This window comes from Sciurus carolinensis, chromosome 16, assembly GCF_902686445.1.
Source record: "Sciurus carolinensis chromosome 16, mSciCar1.2, whole genome shotgun sequence".
In the NCBI taxonomy this organism is placed as follows: domain Eukaryota; kingdom Metazoa; phylum Chordata; class Mammalia; order Rodentia; family Sciuridae; genus Sciurus; species Sciurus carolinensis.
In genome coordinates, this window is record NC_062228.1 from 59,602,500 (window position 1) to 59,620,484 (window position 17,985).

General features: G+C 51.3%; 3 protein-coding genes across 4 annotated transcripts; all 3 read right to left on the reverse strand.

Moving 5' to 3' along the window:
* Positions 1-462: 462 nt before the first annotated feature.
* On the reverse strand, positions 463-1,574 carry Nkg7 (natural killer cell granule protein 7). The gene is made up of 4 exons (XM_047529456.1): positions 1,192-1,574; positions 972-1,118; positions 755-889; positions 463-657 (listed from the first exon to the last, which is right to left on the reverse strand). Exons 1-4 carry the CDS (start codon positions 1,346-1,348, stop codon positions 599-601), a joined length of 498 nt encoding a protein of 165 aa, XP_047385412.1. The 5' UTR covers positions 1,349-1,574; the 3' UTR covers positions 463-598.
* Positions 1,575-5,077: 3,503 nt separating this feature from the next.
* Lim2 (lens intrinsic membrane protein 2) lies at positions 5,078-9,380 on the reverse strand. Its single transcript, XM_047529455.1, has 5 exons — positions 9,287-9,380; positions 8,861-9,041; positions 6,782-6,931; positions 5,577-5,711; positions 5,078-5,370 (listed from the first exon to the last, which is right to left on the reverse strand). The coding sequence occupies exons 2-5, from the start codon at positions 9,033-9,035 to the stop codon at positions 5,309-5,311; spliced, it is 522 nt and encodes a 173-aa protein (XP_047385411.1). The 5' UTR covers positions 9,036-9,041; positions 9,287-9,380; the 3' UTR covers positions 5,078-5,308.
* Positions 9,381-9,643: 263 nt separating this feature from the next.
* Positions 9,644-11,477, reverse strand: C16H19orf84 (chromosome 16 C19orf84 homolog). 2 transcript variants are annotated; one of them, XM_047529454.1, is made up of 2 exons: positions 11,381-11,477; positions 9,644-10,662 (listed from the first exon to the last, which is right to left on the reverse strand). In XM_047529454.1, the coding sequence occupies exons 1-2, from the start codon at positions 11,416-11,418 to the stop codon at positions 10,161-10,163; spliced, it is 540 nt and encodes a 179-aa protein (XP_047385410.1). In that variant the 5' UTR covers positions 11,419-11,477; the 3' UTR covers positions 9,644-10,160. The 2 variants fall into 2 exon arrangements, with proteins under 2 accessions (XP_047385410.1, XP_047385408.1); XM_047529452.1 differs by having other exon boundaries at positions 9,644-10,668; positions 11,381-11,463.
* Positions 11,478-17,985: the final 6,508 nt, after the last annotated feature.

A 17,985-nucleotide genomic window follows, 5' to 3' on the forward strand; every position in this document is an offset into this window, starting at 1 on the left:
GCCCAGCAAAGGAGAGAGAAGGGGGGAAGTTAGCTAAAGGGAAAAGGACACAGAAGAAAAGAGAAAGAAACAGGGAGAAAGAAAAGCACTGGAGCCAGGCGCAGAGGTGCACACCTATAATCGCAGCAACTCAGGAGGCCGAGGCAGGCGGGTCAAAACTTCCAGGCCAGTCTGAGCAGCTTAGTGAGGCCCTGTCTCAAAAGAAGAAATAGCTGAGCTTGGTGGCGAACCCTGGGTTCAATCCCCAGTACCAGGAAAAAAAGAAAGAAAAGGAAAGTACTAGAGGAAGAAAGGAAGAGACAAACAGGGGACATATTGAGCCTGTACCCACTTAGGGCAAAAGCACCCTGCAGGCAGGTCTGGCCAGCTCTCACCCTCCCTGGACACACTGTCACCCACCATGGAGCCAGGGTGTAGCTGGCTTCTGTCTTGACTGAATTAATTTTGGGATAATCATTTCTCAGCAAACTTTTATTGAATGACTGAAGGGGAAAGGCAGGGACGGAGGGATGAGGCAGTCAGGCATTCATTCCTGCAGCTTCTGATGGCACCTTCAGAGAAGAGCACCCCAGCTCGTCCTGGTATCCTTGCCTTCCACTCACAAGGTTTCATAGTCAGACTGCCGGGCATTACAGTGAGCTCTCAGACTCAGGACACCTGGGGTTGCCAGAGAGATGTAAGCACTTCCTCCTGCCCTGCACCCTTGCTGTCCCCAGCTGGACCCTCCCCCAGCTCCCTAGGGCTGGTTGGTTACCTGCACAAAGCCACAAGACCACTGAGACCCAGCCCAGGTAGAAGGACCAGGAGAAGAAGGTCTGGATCTGGGGATGTTGAGGCTGGACCCATCTCTCTCCTGTGTACACGGCCATGGCCACCACCATGGAGAGAACTGGGAGCAAGGAGCAGAGAGAGATGGCTCAGCCCTCTGGAGGAACTCACAGCCTCTGATGCCCAAGCCCAGCCCAGAATACCTGCAGCAAAGGATGCGGTGGTTGAGACCAGAGTGCCGCGGCCTGGGACAGACAAAGAAGGGATGCAGGACAGGACCAGGAAGCCCACAGAAATCAGGCCCCAGAGAGCAGCCAGGATGCAGAAGGTCTGTGTCACGTGGATATAACCTGTTTGAAGATGGGACTTCTGAGTGTCCATTCCCCACTGGCCATCCTCCCGCAAGAGAGCCTCTCCCCTTACCTGCTACTGGATCCTGAAGCTCTGTTGACCAGAGGCCTGAGTGAGCTGAGAAAGTGGGTCCCATGGCCACAAACCAAAAATTGGTGCTCAGAGCAACTAGGGAGGCTATCAGGCCCAGGGAGGCAGCAAGCAAGGCCAGGGACCGGCAGGGCTCCATGGGGCGAGTGCTGGGTTTCTGCGTTCCAGGGGATGAAAAGGTTGCGGACCAGGCTGCTGACTTGGAGAGAGGAGGAGCTATGCACCCAAACTCCTGGGTCCTCTGAGCTCCCTAAGAAGCCAGCAAGCAGCAGGAGCCACTCGGAGCCTTGTGCAACCTCAGAGGAGGCCGGCTGTTTTCTCACAGTTCCCATCAGCTGACTCTTCCTGAGTTGCACATACAACCAAGCCCGCCCTTCCCTGCACCACTGGGTTCCCTCCTGAAGTGTGTGGAGGGAGGGCACTGGGGGTGTCAGAGCATCCGTGGTTTAGCTGGTGGCTTACAACTTGCGTCTTTGTCGCAGATTCTATACTGTGGAACCCTCAACACCAGAGATAGCTTCCTGGAAGGGGTGAGAAAGAGAGACTCGGGGGCCCAGAGGAGGTGACAGGAGGCCAATTAGGCTCTGGTGTGAGTTAAATAGGAGGGGAGTTGTGGCTGGAGGGGACAGTTGGGGACTTGTCATGCTTTCCTGTGGTTTTGTAACCTCCTATTCTGGGCAAGGAGGGCCCCAACTCCAGGGTCTCCACCAAAGGAAGGGACTAGCGGGGCTAGAACTCAGGGTCCAAGGGAGGGAAGAATGGACCAGAGCTCAGACTTCAGGTCCAGGGCTGAAATTTATACCCAGGGAAGGCAAATGGAGTGGAGAGCTAGGATTCTGAAAGGCTTGTGGAGAGGAAGACCTGCCCACGTCCTCATCCGATAAATGAGAGGCAGCTCTGCTTGGTGGTGGGGCCTTCAGCAGGGGGCCCCGTTGGCAGGTGCCTGGACAGTGGGGGGGACAGGTCAGGGCAGAAGCCCTTCAGCCTCCACATTGGGTCCTGGGCAACACCTCACCTGGGAGGCGAAAGTGTCACTGCCTGGGTGGAAGGCCCGAGAAAACCTGGTCCCCATGAAGTGAGGAATGGCCTGGAGGAGGATGCTGGTCATGACGATGGACCAGAAATGTCCCAGGCCCCCTTCCCACGCTCAGAGCCCCATCAGCGAGGCAAGTGGCTGCTCCTGAGAACGAGGACAGGCCCCCAGAGGTGGGTCAAGGTCACCACAGGCAGTAGGGCCACCGCACACACACATTCTTGGACAGGGCTCTGGCGAGGAGCAGTCTGACAGGCTTCAGGAAGCCCGGGCCACGGGCGGGTGGTGAGTTCAGAGGCAATCTGTGACACTGACCCCAACCTAACCCCAGTTCTAGCCCCGAACTCAGCCCCACCCCAAACCCAGCCCCTCTTCATGCTTGACCCCAGTCCCACTCCAAACCCACCTCATCCTCATCCTCAAACTTAACCCTATCCTCACTCCAGCCCCGACACACACCCACTCCCCTCCCGGCCCCCATCTTCATCTCACCTCCAGGTCCAAGCCCACTCCCCGTTTCTCATTTCCCCAAGTGGGCGCCCCGACACCCAGGCCCGCGTGCGCACACAGGTGAGTTGCACCTGGCCCCAGCATGTCCCCATACACGTGGGTGTCCGAGGCTGGGCCCAGGCCTGGGCACACACACCTGGAGGCTGTGCTGGCAGATGGAGGTGAGCAGGAAGAGCGCAAAGGCAGGAGAGCCAAACCTGGCCTTGACTGGAGCTGCCCCACAGCTCCCATCTGCTTTCTCAAGGAGGTTGGTCCGGGGTGGAGGTGGGCCAGAGGGGAAACCAGGCCTGTTCCGAAGCCTTCCTGAGAGTGCGTCTGAGTTCCGTGCTCGTCCACACTGTCCAAACTGCTGGTTTCCGTGGCTCTCTATTAGTCTTGTCCAAGGGCTGCCAGTTTTTCTGAGTCTCCAGCTTTCTCCAGCCCTTTCCCACCTCTTCAGGCTCGGGAACTTCTTCGTAGCCCCCAGTCACTACAGAACACCCACCCAGCAGGGTCACTCAGGAGTCTCCTGTGAGGATCTGCTCAACCCTGAGGCCCACCCGGCCACACAGAGAGCTGCTCTTCACTCTGTTGGTATTGATTCTGTCTTCAGAGCAGATGCCCCCGTCTCAAGCCCCAAGGCTCCCTCCCATCCAAGACCCTCCCCCCACCCTCACACCTCTACCCCAATTCCAAGAACCTCCTTTATTTGGCATGATCCAAAGTGTCTCCCCTTCCGCTACCTTCCACATGTGTTTTTCAGATGTCAAGAAGCCTCAGGCAGGAATAAGATCTTACTGACTTAGGGGCCTAAAGTTGGGAATATAGCATCGCACAAGGCATACAGGACCCTGATCATCCACGAACCTACATTATATCATATGTCCAGCTAAAGAAGTGAATGCTGGCGCCCGAGGACTTGGGGCAGAGGAATGATGTGATTTGAATTGTGTTTTCACAAAACTGCACATGAATGCTGTGCACAGTAGATTCTGCAGGGGTTGCAGAGGAGAGGCCAGGAGCAGGAGGCTGCCTGGGAGGCTGTGGCATTGTCAGGGGGGAGATGATGCAGCCTTGCACCAGGTGGGAACTGTGGATGAACAAGAAGGAGCCAAAATACAGATACATTTTTAAAGGTAGAGCCAACATTATTTGCTCATAGATCAGATGTTGGATGTGACAGAAAGAAGGGACTAAGAGCTGGGTGTGGTGGCCGACACCTGTAATCCCAGCAACTCCGGAGTCTTAGGCAGGATGATCTCAAGTTTGAGGCCAGCCTCAACAACTTATGAGACCCTATCTCAAAATACACATAAAAAGGGCTGGGGGTGTGCTCAGTGGTTAAGTGTTCCTGGGTTCAATCCCTGGTACAAAAAAAAAAAGGATTGGTGATCAACAATGTTTTTGTCTTGAGCAGCTGGATAAAAATGGAATTTTCATTTTCTAAGAAGGGGAGACCAAGAGAGGAGCACTTATGGGAGAGAGAGAGAGAGAGAGAGAGAGAGAGAGAGAGAGAGAGAGAGAAAGATCAGGAACTTATTTTTAGACCTGTGACATTTGAGATGTCTCTTCTTTTCAAGTGGAAATGTTGAGTAAGTAGCCGGAGATCTGATTCTGGAGTTATAATTATATCATTATTATTGCCCAAGTAAGCCCTTATAAATATGGTTACTGGAATAAGTCTCAGTATTCTGCGTACACAGGCCCCAATACATTATTATTACAGAAGGCCTCAGCTGCCATTATTATCAGAGGAAGCCTCTATAAATACAGTATTGTTTTTTTGAGGAGTACCCAATAAATAATATGTTAGGGAATAAGCTTCTATTCATATAACATTTATTAGCATAGGCTGTAATAAATATTCTTATTATTAGAATCCACCTTGCTAACTAGTCTTATTATCTCTTGATAGGCATCAGTAGGTCTCCTGTGGTTGGCATCTGTTTATTGAATGAGCTAATGAACGAGTGAATGAAGAGCCGTCAAGGTCATGAACAGTGCAAGCTCAGAGTGTGGTGTTTCTAGTTGGAGGGGCCCCTGCCAGGAGGGGAGAGGAAACTAGGGAGACCCCAGGAACTGGGGGTGGCTGGGCAGGGAGGCTGTTTTCTCTCTCATCTTTTCATTTATCCTATTATCGGACACATCCATTCCTAGAGGGTGAACTGGCCTAACTCCTGGGTGGGACCCTGGATTTATCTCTGTCCCCAACCCTACGAAATGGAGAGGGCCCCATTCTGGAAATGGAGCACCCCCACCTCACACCCACCCACGACACTCTTCCACCTCCAAAGATTCACACTGCGATAGTTTCACATCAGTTTTATTAGACCCCAAAATGCCGCTCTAAAGCATGTTCTGTTTCTCTAACAACCGCCTGGCAGGTTGGGACCTGGGTCTCCTCCACTCCCTGCCACCAGACCCTGTTCTTTCTCCTTCCTCCTCAGGACACAGGAGTCAGGGGCCCCTGCCCACAGTCTGGGACTAACTTCCCTCATCCCCCCAGGAACCAGGATTTCAGGTCCCCAGACCCCCCTCCTCTCCAGCGACCTCATTTTAACTGGGCAGCCGTCGGGCTCAGCGGGGCGTGGACAGGCGCCGGCACTCGTGCATGCGGTAGGCACACATGTAGAAGATCCCTGCGAGAAGGGATCCCAGTGGACCCTCAGGCCCCTCCTAAGCCCCCACGCTCCTTCCCTCCTTCCCTCGGTGGCCACAGCCCCTAGGCCCCTCAAGCCTGGATCTGCCTGCAGATTAGTGCTGTGGGGTGCATGGGGGACACCCTGTCATCTTGCCCCCCAGAGTGCCCCCCAGACTTTAACCGTCCCACCCAGTGCCTCGGTACCTGCAAAGAAGGTCATGAGCAGGGCCACCCAGCCCAGGATGTACGACCAGGAGAAGCGCCAGTCCCCAAAGCGGCGTCCTAGGAAGCTGACCGTGACTCCCGTGTAAATGGCCAAGGCCAACAGCACGAAGAGGGCTGGGGAGAGAAGGTGGTGAGGACGGCCCTGGAGGATGGGGCATGGGGTGGACAGGGGGCTGCTTCTGGGGGCGGGGCAGAGGCCAGGGAAGGCAGGACGGGGCAGGGAGAAGGCTGCTCTTGGGTTGGACAGTGAGGGTGAAGGTATCTGGAGGATTTGGTGGGTGGGGCGTTCAGAGGGAGGTTGGGAGGGAGGTTTAATCCCTGAAAGTCCCTGATTTACAGAACATTGTCATTCCTGAGTCCCCAGGGGCCACACTGGAGTTTGCATCCATCCCTGAGATGACTTAGGAAGCTGGTCACCAGGAAGGCCTATGTGAAACTGGGGCGGGAGCTCTGACCCAGCTCCTTGGTCAACACGACCCCTGGGGAGCAGCAGGGTGGGCAGCTGGAAGTCAGGCTCCACCCACGGCCAGCGCTTCTGTCAAGCAAGCCTGTGTAAGGAAACTGAAACGGATGCAAATGCACCCGTGTCCTCTCATCTGCCTGGTCCTGCTGTAAGCAGAGCACTTTCCTGAGTTCTATGAGTTACCCCAATATATACAGATTTTTTTTTTTTTTTTTTTGCGGTCCTGGGGATTGAACCCAGGGTCCTCTACCACTGAGCTGCATCCGCAGCTCCCACCCACCTATTTAAATTTTAATTTTGTGACAGGGTCTGGCTAAGTTGCCCAGGCTGGCCTTGAACTTGTGATCCTCCTGCCTCTTCCTCCCCAGTCACGGGGATCACAAGCATGTGCTGCTCCTCCCTCTAATACACTTTTGAACCCAAGTGGGCCTCAGGGACCCCTGAATTTGTTGTCAGCTGGTCAGAAGTGCGGTTGGCCTGAGGACCCTCCTTGCAGCCGCGGCTGGGGGCTGTGACCCTAACCTGTGGAGTCTGACGCTAACTCTGGGGGGTTAGGCCGGAATTAAAGTGCACGGCTTGGCGTCAGATGATGATACTGGAATTAGAAACGAGCGTTCTCAGTCGAGGGGGACTGTTAAAAAAGCATCTGGTTTGGGGAAGGGGTCGAGATCAGGGGGCAGGTTTGAGAATGCGCACACGGGAGGGGGGCGGGCACACTCACTGGAGGCGAAAAACATGATGCCCGCCGAGAAGGGTCGGGACAGGCGGGTGAAGGCGGATTGCTGCGCGAAGGCCAGGATGCCCATGACGATGCCGGAGGTGGCGCACAGCGCAGAGAGGATCATGAAGGCCCGGGTGGCATTCCAGTAGGCTGTGGGAACACCCCGGGTCACTCCCATGCTGCTCTAGTGGGGTGCACGCCTCACCCTCTGGGGCAGCCCACTCAGCTCCCCTCGGCTTCTCTGCAAACGCCTTCCTTTTCACCTGGCAAGCTCCCACTCATCCTCCAAAGCCCATCTCTCAAGAGCTCCTCAGAGAAGCCTCCTTCGCCTCCTGGGCATGGCACTCATCCGCTGCTCAGGGTTGTGATTTCTCCCTGAGGACCAGGACTGTGTTGATTCTCGCCATGAACAACCTCAGCACAGGTTTGGTTTGCACACGGGTCTGGAGAAACGTTTGTTGAACGAATGAATGAGCACGGATCCTCCCCGCCCTCCTGCTCGGCCATCTCCGCTCCCTCTCACAGGGCTCTTTTCCACGTCCCTGGGCCCTGGCTCATCTCCGGGAAGCCCTATTCATTTGCTGTCCCCTGGTTCACCACGACTGTCTCTTCCCACCACGTTCTCAGCTCTCTGAAGACAGGGTTTGCTACCAGAGTCCTAGTACTGCCTCCCATGCCTCATCTTCCACGCAGAGTGGGCTGGATCAAGCGCTCCTGCTCCTCCATTTTGGGAGCAGATTACAGCTGATGAGCAAGTCAAGTCAGCTGTTTCAGTAGACACCCGAGAATCCATGGAAGTAATGGTCCCTGGTCTCAGGCTGTAAGCATGTCGAATGAACTGACAGCCCCCACCAAGCCTGGCACGGAGGTCCCTCCGGGAGGTCCCCCTCTGAAGCAGGAGGGAAGGGAGGGGTCACAAGGGGTCGGTCACAAGCGAGAAGCATGTGTGGCGTCAGGCAGATGAGTCTGCGGAGCTGGCAGTCGTGACATCGCTTCCCACCACTCCCCACCTCAGCATGTCCCCCAGCAATGGGCCCTGGGCCACCCCTCCCGAGGCTGAGTCAGTGAGGGGTCTGCGGAATCTCCCTGCACTGGAGGATTTGGCAAGGATGCGCTCCTCCTCGCAGCCCCTCAGTGTGACTGTTCAAGGTCAAAGCTCTCTATTCACACATCCCCACTCTGCCCTCCCGGTGTTGCAGGGAGACAGCAGGGACTTAACCCCTGTAAAGTGCTAAGACTAGCACATAGGACACAGTAAGCACCCAATAAATACAGGCTGCTACTATTACCACTATTAGTAATGCACAATATAGTATTAGTTAAGTAATATATTAACTATTGTGATATATTATACATGATATGCTATTATTTATTATATTGTATATATTACAAATATATCAAATGCAATATATTGAGACCATTTGGTATGCATAATATACATTATATAATTTATTGATATGGAGGACTATATATTCCATGTAATATACTATACATCTCTCTGTATGTGTGTATATAAAACATGGCCTGGCATGCAGTAAGTAATGAAAAGTACATCATCCAGTATTCAGCACACATACAGCTTCTGTGCCTCCCGGGCCATAACATGGTTACTGGTCCATAGTAGATATTTGTTTTATTATTATTGGTACCAAGGATTGAACCTAGGGGTGCATAACCACTGAGCTACAATCCCCAACCCTTTTTTATTTTTAGACAGGGTCTTGCTCATTTGCTGAGGCTGGCTTTGGGCTCGCCATCCTCCTACCTCAGCCTCCCAAGCCTCTGGGATGACAGGCTGCACCACTACTCTGCCCAACTCATAGCACCTATTTATAAAATGCTGTTCAGGCAACCGCAGCTCCAACTGCTGTGCCTGGCACCTTTTTGTTTCAGGAAATGCCACCTCCCCAGCCTAACCTTCAAACTAGTATATCCTGTTCCTGCAGCCGGAAAACAATCCTGAAATCCTGATTCTGCCCTTTCCATGCCAAGTGGCCTTGGTTGGTGGGCCCTTTCCCTCTAAGCCCTGAGGCTCTCGCTCTGGAACTCCCCACCGTGTGGCTCTGGCCCAGGGCTCACCGATGCTCTCCGTCTGCAGGTAACACTTGTTGCCCAGGCAGTATCGCCACAGGCCCTGGTGGGCGAAGGACCCTGACAGCCGGTACTGCATCCAGTGATCTGTTGCCGTGGCCACCACCAGGAGGATGGTCCCCACCCACGCACAGAAGAGGCCGCCACCCATGAAGCTGTACATGGTGATCTGTAGGGAAGGGGAGAGATGGGGCTGGGAGCTGAGCTCCTGGGTGCTGGTGGAGGAAGGGACTTGGGGTGGAGGGGCTGGGGCCTGGGACCCCTGAGTCCTGTGGGAAGGAAGGTGGAGTGTGGGCTCCTGGAGAGAAGCAGATGGGGGACCTGGATTCCTGGGTCCCAGGGGAGGAGGGGGCTGGGAGCTCAGGCCCCTGGGTCCGGGGGGATGGGGCTGCAGGTCCCATGCCCGATGCCTACCTGAGCGGCAGAGCCTGCTCCGAGCCCTTCTTCTGCCACAGCCCCTCTGTGCACACTGAGCCGAGCCAGGGTGCCGGTCCCTCTGCCCCGTGCATCCCCCAAATCCCTTAAGCCTCCCTACACAATGGCCCCATGGCCCAGCAGCTTCCAGCAGGCAGAAGTGCAGAGGTGGCAGAGGCCCCGAATAGAATTTGCTGAAGCAGGGATCCAGGTGGCTCCCACTCCAGCAGCCCCTGGCCCCACTAGCCACTCTCTGTGCCCTCCCTGGACCCTACTCCTCTCACAGCACCCACAGGGCTAGCCTGAGCTGCATGCGTACACAATATACTGAGACGAAGCACAGTCTTCCGTTTATTGTTCAAGCAGGGCACCCACCCTGAGCAGCAGGGAACAGTGCTGGGGTACAGATGTCTGTGGATGGAGTTAAACAGGGGCAGGGGGCACACAGGGCATGGGGCTGGGAAGGAAGACCGAGAACAGGCTGGGGCTGGGGACAGGGGTGGGAAGGAGTAGGCCTGGGGACAGGTATGGAGGAGTGGAGAGGCAGGTGGGAAGGGTTATGGAACTCGGAATGGCCTGGGAATGTTGGAGGAGCCCTGGGTGCTGAGAGTGAGCTCAGGGTTGCAGCTGTAGTTGGGGATGTGCAGTGGGTGGGACAGAGGCCATGCAGCGGGCAGGCATGGATCCAGGCATGGATGTGAGGTCCAGGTTCAGGGCTTTTCCTGACTTGGGAGCCTAAGACAGGTCCCAGATTCACCATGAGGCTCACAGGTTTAGGGGCAGGAGGTTTTTAATAGGATGCTAAGGGCTAAGGTCACTCTGGGCTCCAGGAAAAAAAACGTGGGTGACCAAGTGCTGGACACTTCCCTGGGTCCTAATACTCTGTCTCCCAGTCCTCTGCAGCAGGTGTCGGGTCCAGAGGTGGCTCCTTCTTCCCATCCTGGACCAGCCGGGTGGGTGGTGATGAAGATGTCATCGGTGGGGTCTTGGGACCAGCCCAAGGGCCCCCTGCCCTGTCCCTTTCTGGCTGCTCAGCTCTCCCAAGGCCCCATCTTGAATGGCCCTGGCCCCGGGCAGGCCTGCGAACTTCCCACCCTCCACGCCCCCTGGGTGGCCTCTTGGCTATGCCTGGCTGCGTGTGGCATGCCTGAGGGGTGCAGGAGCAAGAGGGGAAGGACTTCTGGAGGCTGTAGGCCCCCATCAGGGCACTGTGCAGGAGGTAGGAGAGGGCATCCAAGCGGATGGGGACAGTAACAGAGGCCACCTGCTCAGGAAGCCCCAGGTGGGCTGGGTCTGGGGTGCCCAGGATCGAGGGTGGCAGGGCTGGGATGGGCACAGGGGGCCACCCCTCAGTCCCAGGTGACAGGTTGGGCAGGCTGTTCCTAGGAGGACAAGAAGACAGGTCAGTGTGTCTCACCATCTCTGCAGGCTTCCTCCTATGGCTGGGCGGCAGCCTCTGTACCACCAGGAGTCCACCTCTGACTTCCTCACACCCCGCCCCAATTCTTTCTCTTTGTTCCCGCTCTTTCCTTACAGAGAGGGGCACAACTCTGCCATGAATACTCAGTTCTGACTCAAGGTTGCCTCCCTCACGATGCTTCCCATTTGAACCTGCATTTCACATATCAAAGATGGCACTGGAGGGCTGGGGATATAGCTCAGTGGTAGAGCACTGGCCTAGCATGCCAGAGTCCCTGGGTTCAATGCCCAGCACTGAAGCGAGGTGGGAGAACTTCAGCGGGATCAAAGGAGAGTATTTAAGGCTGAGCCTGGTGGTGCTCAATAAATGTGGACACTTATTTTTTCTCAGCCTTATAGCTGCACAAACACCTTCAAGTCTCCAGGTACCTTCTTGGAAATTCTTTGACGAATATCTATTTCTAGCCCTCTCCCCATTTCTAAGTATTTGGCTCGACACTGTCGCCAAGATCCCCTAGATCCTGTTTCTGTGAGGCTGTACCCTACACGCTCCCGGCACCACGGCGCCACACCTGATACTCGCTCCGGGTCTGTTCAGCCCCAACCCTTCCGACTTTCTCGGACCCCTCTTCTCTCTGGGTCGCTATCGCTTTCTTGGGGGTCTTTGTCTCTCACCCGTCGGATCCAGCTGCTCCGTTCTTTAGCTTTTCCATCTTCACGGGAGGCTCTTCTAGCAACTTCGCCTAGATCCTTCCAAGCCCTGGGACGGAGGGGAGGGGCCTGGGAAGGAGGAGGCGGGGCTCCGGCCGAACGCAGAGCTGGGGCGGCGCTCGCAGGGCGCGGAGCGGTGCGGGACCCCCGGATCTAGTTTCTCGCGTGCGCACAGCCCCCTCCTCCCGCAGACTCGGGGCCCTCCCCTCTTCTCCCTCTCTGTTTCTGCCTGTGCCCTCAGGACAATTCTTGAGAACTACCTGGACATTTTAGGGAACACTGGACATTTGGACACTCCCCGGGCCAAGGGGATACTAGATGGTGGTAACCTTAGCCGCTCAGGGCTCTGGATTCCATTCTGTGCGGTCTCTGACTAACTTTGTGACCTTAGGTCTTCCTCTTCTCTTTGCCTCAGTTTCCCCATCTGAGAACTCGGGCTCATGTTAGCACCCAGGTTCTTGAGAGGCTCTGGTGGTATCTCGTACTACTGCGTGGGCAAAGCCCTACACACAGTCTGAGCAGACGTCAGTCGAGTCAATGAAATGGACTCATTGTGGGTTGTCCTGGTAGTATTTTATTGAGAAGTAATCGTCATTCTCTCCGTGCATTTAAGATTTATTCATTCAGTTCCTGCTGGGTGCTGGGCTCCTGGCTGAGAGCTGGGGACAAAATAGATGTGGCCACTACTCCAGAAATGGCATGCTTGTGAGAGAGAAGGACAAGACATAAATAGTACATTTTTTGTAAAAATAATTACCTGAAGATGTAAAATCAGGGCACGGCGATGTTTAGATATGGTACTGAGGTAGTGCTGCGGTAGGAAGGCACCAGAAGACCCGGAGGTTGGGGGTTCCTGATGGAGGGGAGAGCCAGGATAGCATTTGCAGGACTGGAAAAGAGTGAGCTAGAAGGAAGGATTTTTTTTTTTTAAATAAACGTTTTACCTTGGAATTCTTTTATATTTACAAAAATGTTACGAAGATAATACGGAGTGCCTCACCCAGCTTCAAATGTTATCATCTTATATTGGCATGGTACATTTGTCACAACTAAAAAACAGACATGACATTGAGTAAACGCAACACCTTAGATTTTGCCAATTTTTACGCCTGTGATCTCAGTCTTGGTGTTCACAACCTTAGCAGTTTTGCAGAGTACTAAGTCAGTTATTTTTTTAAATGGAAATTTTCTTACGTGTCTTAGTCTTTATTGTTGATGCCTAGAATTATGTTTCGTTTTAAATTTTTACTTGCAGATGGACACAATTCGTTTATTTGGTTTATTTAGTGTTATGTGGTGCTGGGGAGAGATCTCAGTGCCTCAGATGTGTTAGGCAAATGCTCTACTACTGAGCCACAACCCCAGCCCCTAAAATTATCTTGTACAAACCTTTTTCCCCACTTTTATTGGTGCATCCTTTGTACATACTGATGGAATTTGTTGTATTAGTACACTCACACAATACACAATATAGCAACATATATGATTTTATCCCCCAGCACTTCCCCCTTCTTTCTCTCCCTCCCACCCCTTGGTCTCTTTCCTCTACTGATCTCCCTTTTATTTTCATGAGTTCTGCCCCCATCTTTCTTTTCCTTTTTCCTTTCTATCTTCTACATATGAGTTTGACTTTTTGCTTAACATAATGGACATCCATTTTCCTGCAAATTCCATAATTTAATTTTTCTTTATGGCTGCATAAAACTCCATTGTGTGTATATGCTACATTTTCTTTATCCATTCTTCCATTGATGGACATCTAGACTGGTTCCATGGTTTGGCTATTGTGAATTGTGCTGCTATAAACATGGGTATGCATGTATCACTGTAATATGATGACTTTAATTCTTCAGGATAAATACTGAGGAGTGGTCTAGCTGGGTCATATGGTGGTTCCACGCCTAGTCTTTTGAGACTAGTACTTATTTCCATAGTGGTTGTACTAATTTATATTCCCACCAACAGTGTAAAAGTGTTCTTTTTTCTTCACATCCTCTGCACATTTATTATTTGTATTCTTGATGACTGCCATTCTGACTGGTTTAAGATGAAAGTTCAATGTAGTTTTGATTTGCATTTCCCTAATTGCTAATGATATTGAACATTTTCTCATATATTTGCTGATTATTTGTATTTCTTCCTTTGAGAAGTGTCTGTTTAATTCACTTGTACATTTATTAATTAGGTTTTTGACTTTTTGGTGTCAAGCTTTTTGAGTTCTCTATATATTCTAGATATTAATCCTCTGTCGGAAGAGTAACTAGCAAAGATTTTCTTCCATTCTGTAGATTATTTCTTCACATCCCAAATTGTTTCCTTTGCTGTGCAGAATTGTTTAAAATTTGATACCATCCCATTTATTTACTCTTGATATTATTTCCCAAGCTTTTAGGGATCCTATTGAGAAAGCCATTGCCTATGCCTAGGTGCTGAAGTGTTGACCTTCCATTTTCAGAATTCTAGCAGTTACGTAGTTTCTAATTCCTAGGTCTTTGATCCATTTTGAGTTGATTTTTGTGTAGTGTGAGAGATAAGGGTCTAGTTTTATTCTTCTACCACCAGTTGTCCCAGCACCATTCGTTTAAAAAGCTTTCCTTCCAATGTCTGTTTTTGACATCTTTGTCGAGGATCAGATGACCCAAGATGTGTGGGTTTGTCTCTGTGTTTTCTACTTTGTATCATTGGTCTATGTGTGTTAGATCTGTCTTAATGCATAGTATGAACTCACTTAATCTTTATTTCACAGATGACCAAACTGTACCTCAGGGAGGTAAAGTAACGTGCCCAAAGTCACAGAGGTACTATGTGGCCCAGATGGAATTTGAACCCAGAAACCTGGACCTAAAGTCTGTGCTTTTAATGGAGACCCAAGATGCAGTCAGATTGTATAGGATCTTATAGGCAGCAATGAATATTTTGGGCTTTTTCCTTTTTCTTCTTTTTGTGATGCTAAGGATTGAATGCAGGGCCTCATGCATGCGAGACAAGTGCTATACCACTGAGTTACATCCCCAGCCCCTCTATTTTTTAAATGGTAAGAGTATTGAAAAACTGAACATTTGTAAGCAGAGGTATGATATAACTTGGCTATTTTTGTTTGTTTGTTTTTGCGTACTGGGATTGAACCCAGAGACACTCTACTACTGAGCCACACCCCCAGCTCCAGCCCTTTTTATTTTGAGACAGGGTCTGGTTAAGTTACCCAGGCTGGCCTCAAACTTGTGATCTCCTACCACAGCCTTCTGAGTCACTGGGATTACAGGTGTGCATCCCTGCACCTGCTTCGTTTAAGAGCACTTTCATGAAATTTGGAGAACAGATTGTGGTGGAAGCAGAAAGTCTAGGGAGGATGCTGCTGTCCTCTAGGAGAGGTGTGGAGGCAGTTCCAAGGAGGGCGAGGGTACTGGAGATGGAGAGATGGAAATGGATTTGAGGTGTATTTGAAGGAAGGGATATTAGAATGTGCTGCTGGACTGCCGGGTGGGTAAGAGGAATCAAAGATAATGCAGTTTCAGCCTGGCAGCCCCTTTTAATGTGAATTTTTAAAACTAAAAGTTCACTGCATCCCATTTTAAGGATAAGAAGATCCAGGTACCAGGGTGACCTAACCCCTTGCCAGATGACACCGAGTGGTTGGAGTAGAAAGATTTTTATCATGAGGCTTGACTTCCTTTGTCCTGGAAATGGATGAAAACCGGATCTCCAGATTTCAAGTCTGGGTCTATCCACCTGGATACCTCATTTGCCAAAGAAGCATTTTATTCCTATACAAGGCTCAGAAATAAGAGCTTGAATCTCGGCTCCACACTTACAAGTGTGTGACCTCGAGCAAGCTGTTTAAGCTCAGTAGGTTTCTTCGCGAGATAGCACTTGGTGTCCGGTTCTTAATGGCACTGGTTTTTTATTGCTTCTCCTATACATGTGATCAGGGTCGACTCCACTTGGAACCAAAGGTCCATTTTCGTTTACCCCGTACTTGGCCCTTTAAGGTTCGCTCCCCGCCCTTGCCCGGCTACGAGAGCGGAGGCTGGACCTCGGGTCACTTTAAGAAATGCCGGTAAAAGGCAGCTTCCGAAAATGACAGTAAATTCTGAAAAGGGACAGATCGACCGGTGCGGCTGGGTAGGGCAGGCTGCGGATTTGCCAGGAAACGAGGCAGCGCTTGCTTATAGTCCCGCCCACTCCTGTTACGTACGCAGTGCTAGCCACGCCCCCGTCTCATCCCTGATTGGCCGGAGAGCGGGGAGGAGTCGCTTGGGAGTACCCGCCCCGGGTTTAGAGGCAAGCCGGCGCCCTAGCCCTGGTAGGACTGCCTTTCTGATCGGCGGCCTCGCTCCGCCCTCTGATTGGCTAGCATCTTTCCGCGCCTTTTGGAAGCATCTTTGTTTGGGCCTTTGCAGTCGCTCTGGGCGGGCCACGGCGGCATCCTTGGGATACAGGCAGGCCCGGAGAGGCCAAGCTAAACTCTTGAGGGAGGTGGGTCGTCGGGAGGGCCATTGCCTATTCACCTCTTAGGATCAACTGATTTTTCTCATTGCCCTTTCACCAGCCTTTGACCTTCAGATTTCCAAGATTCGACCTTCAGGGCCTTTCCATTCCAGAGGGGCTCAAGCAATCCCTCCGGCCCCGCCAGGATACCCCGGAGCTCTTCTTCTCTTTAGCCTTCCCCACTCTTTCGACCCCTCCGGAGAACCACCTGGACAGGTCCTCTCGATCTTGGGGGCAGCCTCTCACTGCCACTCTACGCTTTCGTCCTCTCTCTCCTCCCGGTCTCTTGTCCTTGCCTATCTTCCCTAGAATTTCCCACGTTCTGGAGGCTCTCGCCTCGCTGCTCCCTTCTCAACCCTTTCAAGATGCAGGGGTCACCTTCGGACTTTGTCCTGGGAGTTCTCCTTCATCCCCCTCCCGGCTCTTTCTAGTCCTAGCCTCCTCCGAGTACCCGGGAAATCATGCAGACTACTAGGAGTAGGAGCCAGCGTCTTAGTCTGTGGTTTGGGCGGTTATAACAAAATACCAAAAACGGAGTAATTTATAAACAACAGAAATGTGTTTCCCACAATTGTGGAGGCTCAGAAGTTCAAGACGGGGATGGTGGATTCCATGGCTGGAGAAGGTTTGCTTTCTGGATAATCGGCGTTACTTTCTGTCTGTGCTTTCTCTGGCAGAAGGGTAAGGCAGTCCTTTAGGGCCTCTTTTGTAAACATTCCAATTTCCTTCATGTGGGGAACTTTCTTGATTTAATCACCTCCAAACATGGGAAAGCCGAGGGAATTTTACAGTGAATAAAGATACACCCACCACCTGAGTTCTGTAAGAAACATTGTATTAAACTTGCATTATTTTCTGTCAGTCTGACCGTTGCTTTATCCATACACCACTCTCTGACTTTTTTGATAAATTTCAAAGTAAGTTACAGTCTCTACTGCAGCACATGTATCATTAGCACCAGCTGTTTCTTTTGAAGTAGTTTACAATGCAATGCAGAAATCTTTATTGTTTTTAAATTTTTAAATTCATTTTTATTTCTTCGGTTGACACATAAAAATTGCACATATTTATGGAGTACTATGTGCTGTTTCTAAACATGTATATGTTGTGTAATATTCAAATCAGAGTAAACAAATTATCAAATATTTATTTCATTGTAGTGAAAACATTCAAAATCCTTTCTCCTAGTTTTTTTTAAATATACAGTACATTATTGTTACTGATATGCCCCCTACCATGCAATAACACACCCAAACTCATTTCTCCTATGAAACTGCAGCGTAGCACCTGTTCACCAGACTTTCCCCATGAAATGCACAAATCTTACGTACATCATTTGATAAGTGTCCCCCTCACATGCTATCCTGTCAAGATACTAAGAATTGGTATCACCAGGAAGTTCTCTTTCCTGAGTCATTTCCTGCCAACCCCCTTCACAGGCAACCACTGTTCTGAGTTTTTTTTTTTTTTTTTTTTTGGTACTGGAAATTCCACTCAGGGCCTTGCTTATGCTAGGCAAACACTCTACTGGCCCTTTTAAAATTTTTATTTTGAAACAGGGACTTGCTAAGTTGCCCAGGCTGGCCTTGAATTTATGATCCTCCTGTCCAGTCTCCCAAATCTCTGTGGTTATGGGAGTGTACCATCACACCTGGCAACATAAATTCATTTTGACTAGGCCGATTTTGAGCTGGATCTTGTAGGATGTAGGAACTTCCCAGGCCATTCCAGGTACAAGAAAGAATATGTGCAAACTCAGGAAAATAAAAAATATGTCTGGGATTGGTGTGTAGCTCAGTGGCAGAGCTCTGGGTCTGGTCCCCAGCACTGCAAAGAAAAAAAAGAAAGAAGAAATGATATGTCTGAAGGTTCAACGGAGTGATAGGGCCAGCTTAGGCAGGGCCTCTATTACTGCTGTGTGTGGAGCGGCGGGAGGGGGTGTTGCTTCAACTGTGCTCTATTAGGCAGTGGAGAGCCTGTAGACAATTTTTTAAGCAGCGGGAGCATCACAATTGGTTAGCTATTTAGAAAAATCATCTGAAAGTCATTTTGGAAGGTCAAGACAATTTAGAAATCAGCAA

Bases quoted from the DNA above. Each gene is read 5' to 3' on its own strand.
- Lim2 (XM_047529455.1), bottom strand. From the start codon at position 9,035: ATGTACAGCTTCATGGGTGGCGGCCTCTTCTGTGCGTGGGTGGGGACC. The intron at 5,712-6,781 runs GTGAGTGTGCCC...TTCTCTCCCCAG, and splicing joins CATCATGTTTTTCGCCTCCA to CCCTCTTCGTGCTGTTGGCC. The intron at 5,371-5,576 runs GTACCGAGGCAC...CCCTTCTCGCAG, and splicing joins GCTCATGACCTTCTTTGCAG to GGATCTTCTACATGTGTGCC.
- Nkg7 (XM_047529456.1), bottom strand. From the start codon at position 1,348: ATGGAGCCCTGCCGGTCCCTGGCCTTGCTTGCTGCCTCCCTGGGCCTG. The intron at 890-971 runs GTATTCTGGGCT...CCTTGCTCCCAG, and splicing joins CACCGCATCCTTTGCTGCAG to TTCTCTCCATGGTGGTGGCC. The intron at 658-754 runs GTAACCAACCAG...TGGCAACCCCAG, and splicing joins GGTCTTGTGGCTTTGTGCAG to GTGTCCTGAGTCTGAGAGCT.
- C16H19orf84 (XM_047529452.1), bottom strand. From the start codon at position 11,418: ATGGAAAAGCTAAAGAACGGAGCAGCTGGATCCGACGG. The intron at 10,669-11,380 runs GTGAGAGACAAA...TTGTCCTCCTAG, and splicing joins GGAGCAGCTGGATCCGACGG to GAACAGCCTGCCCAACCTGT.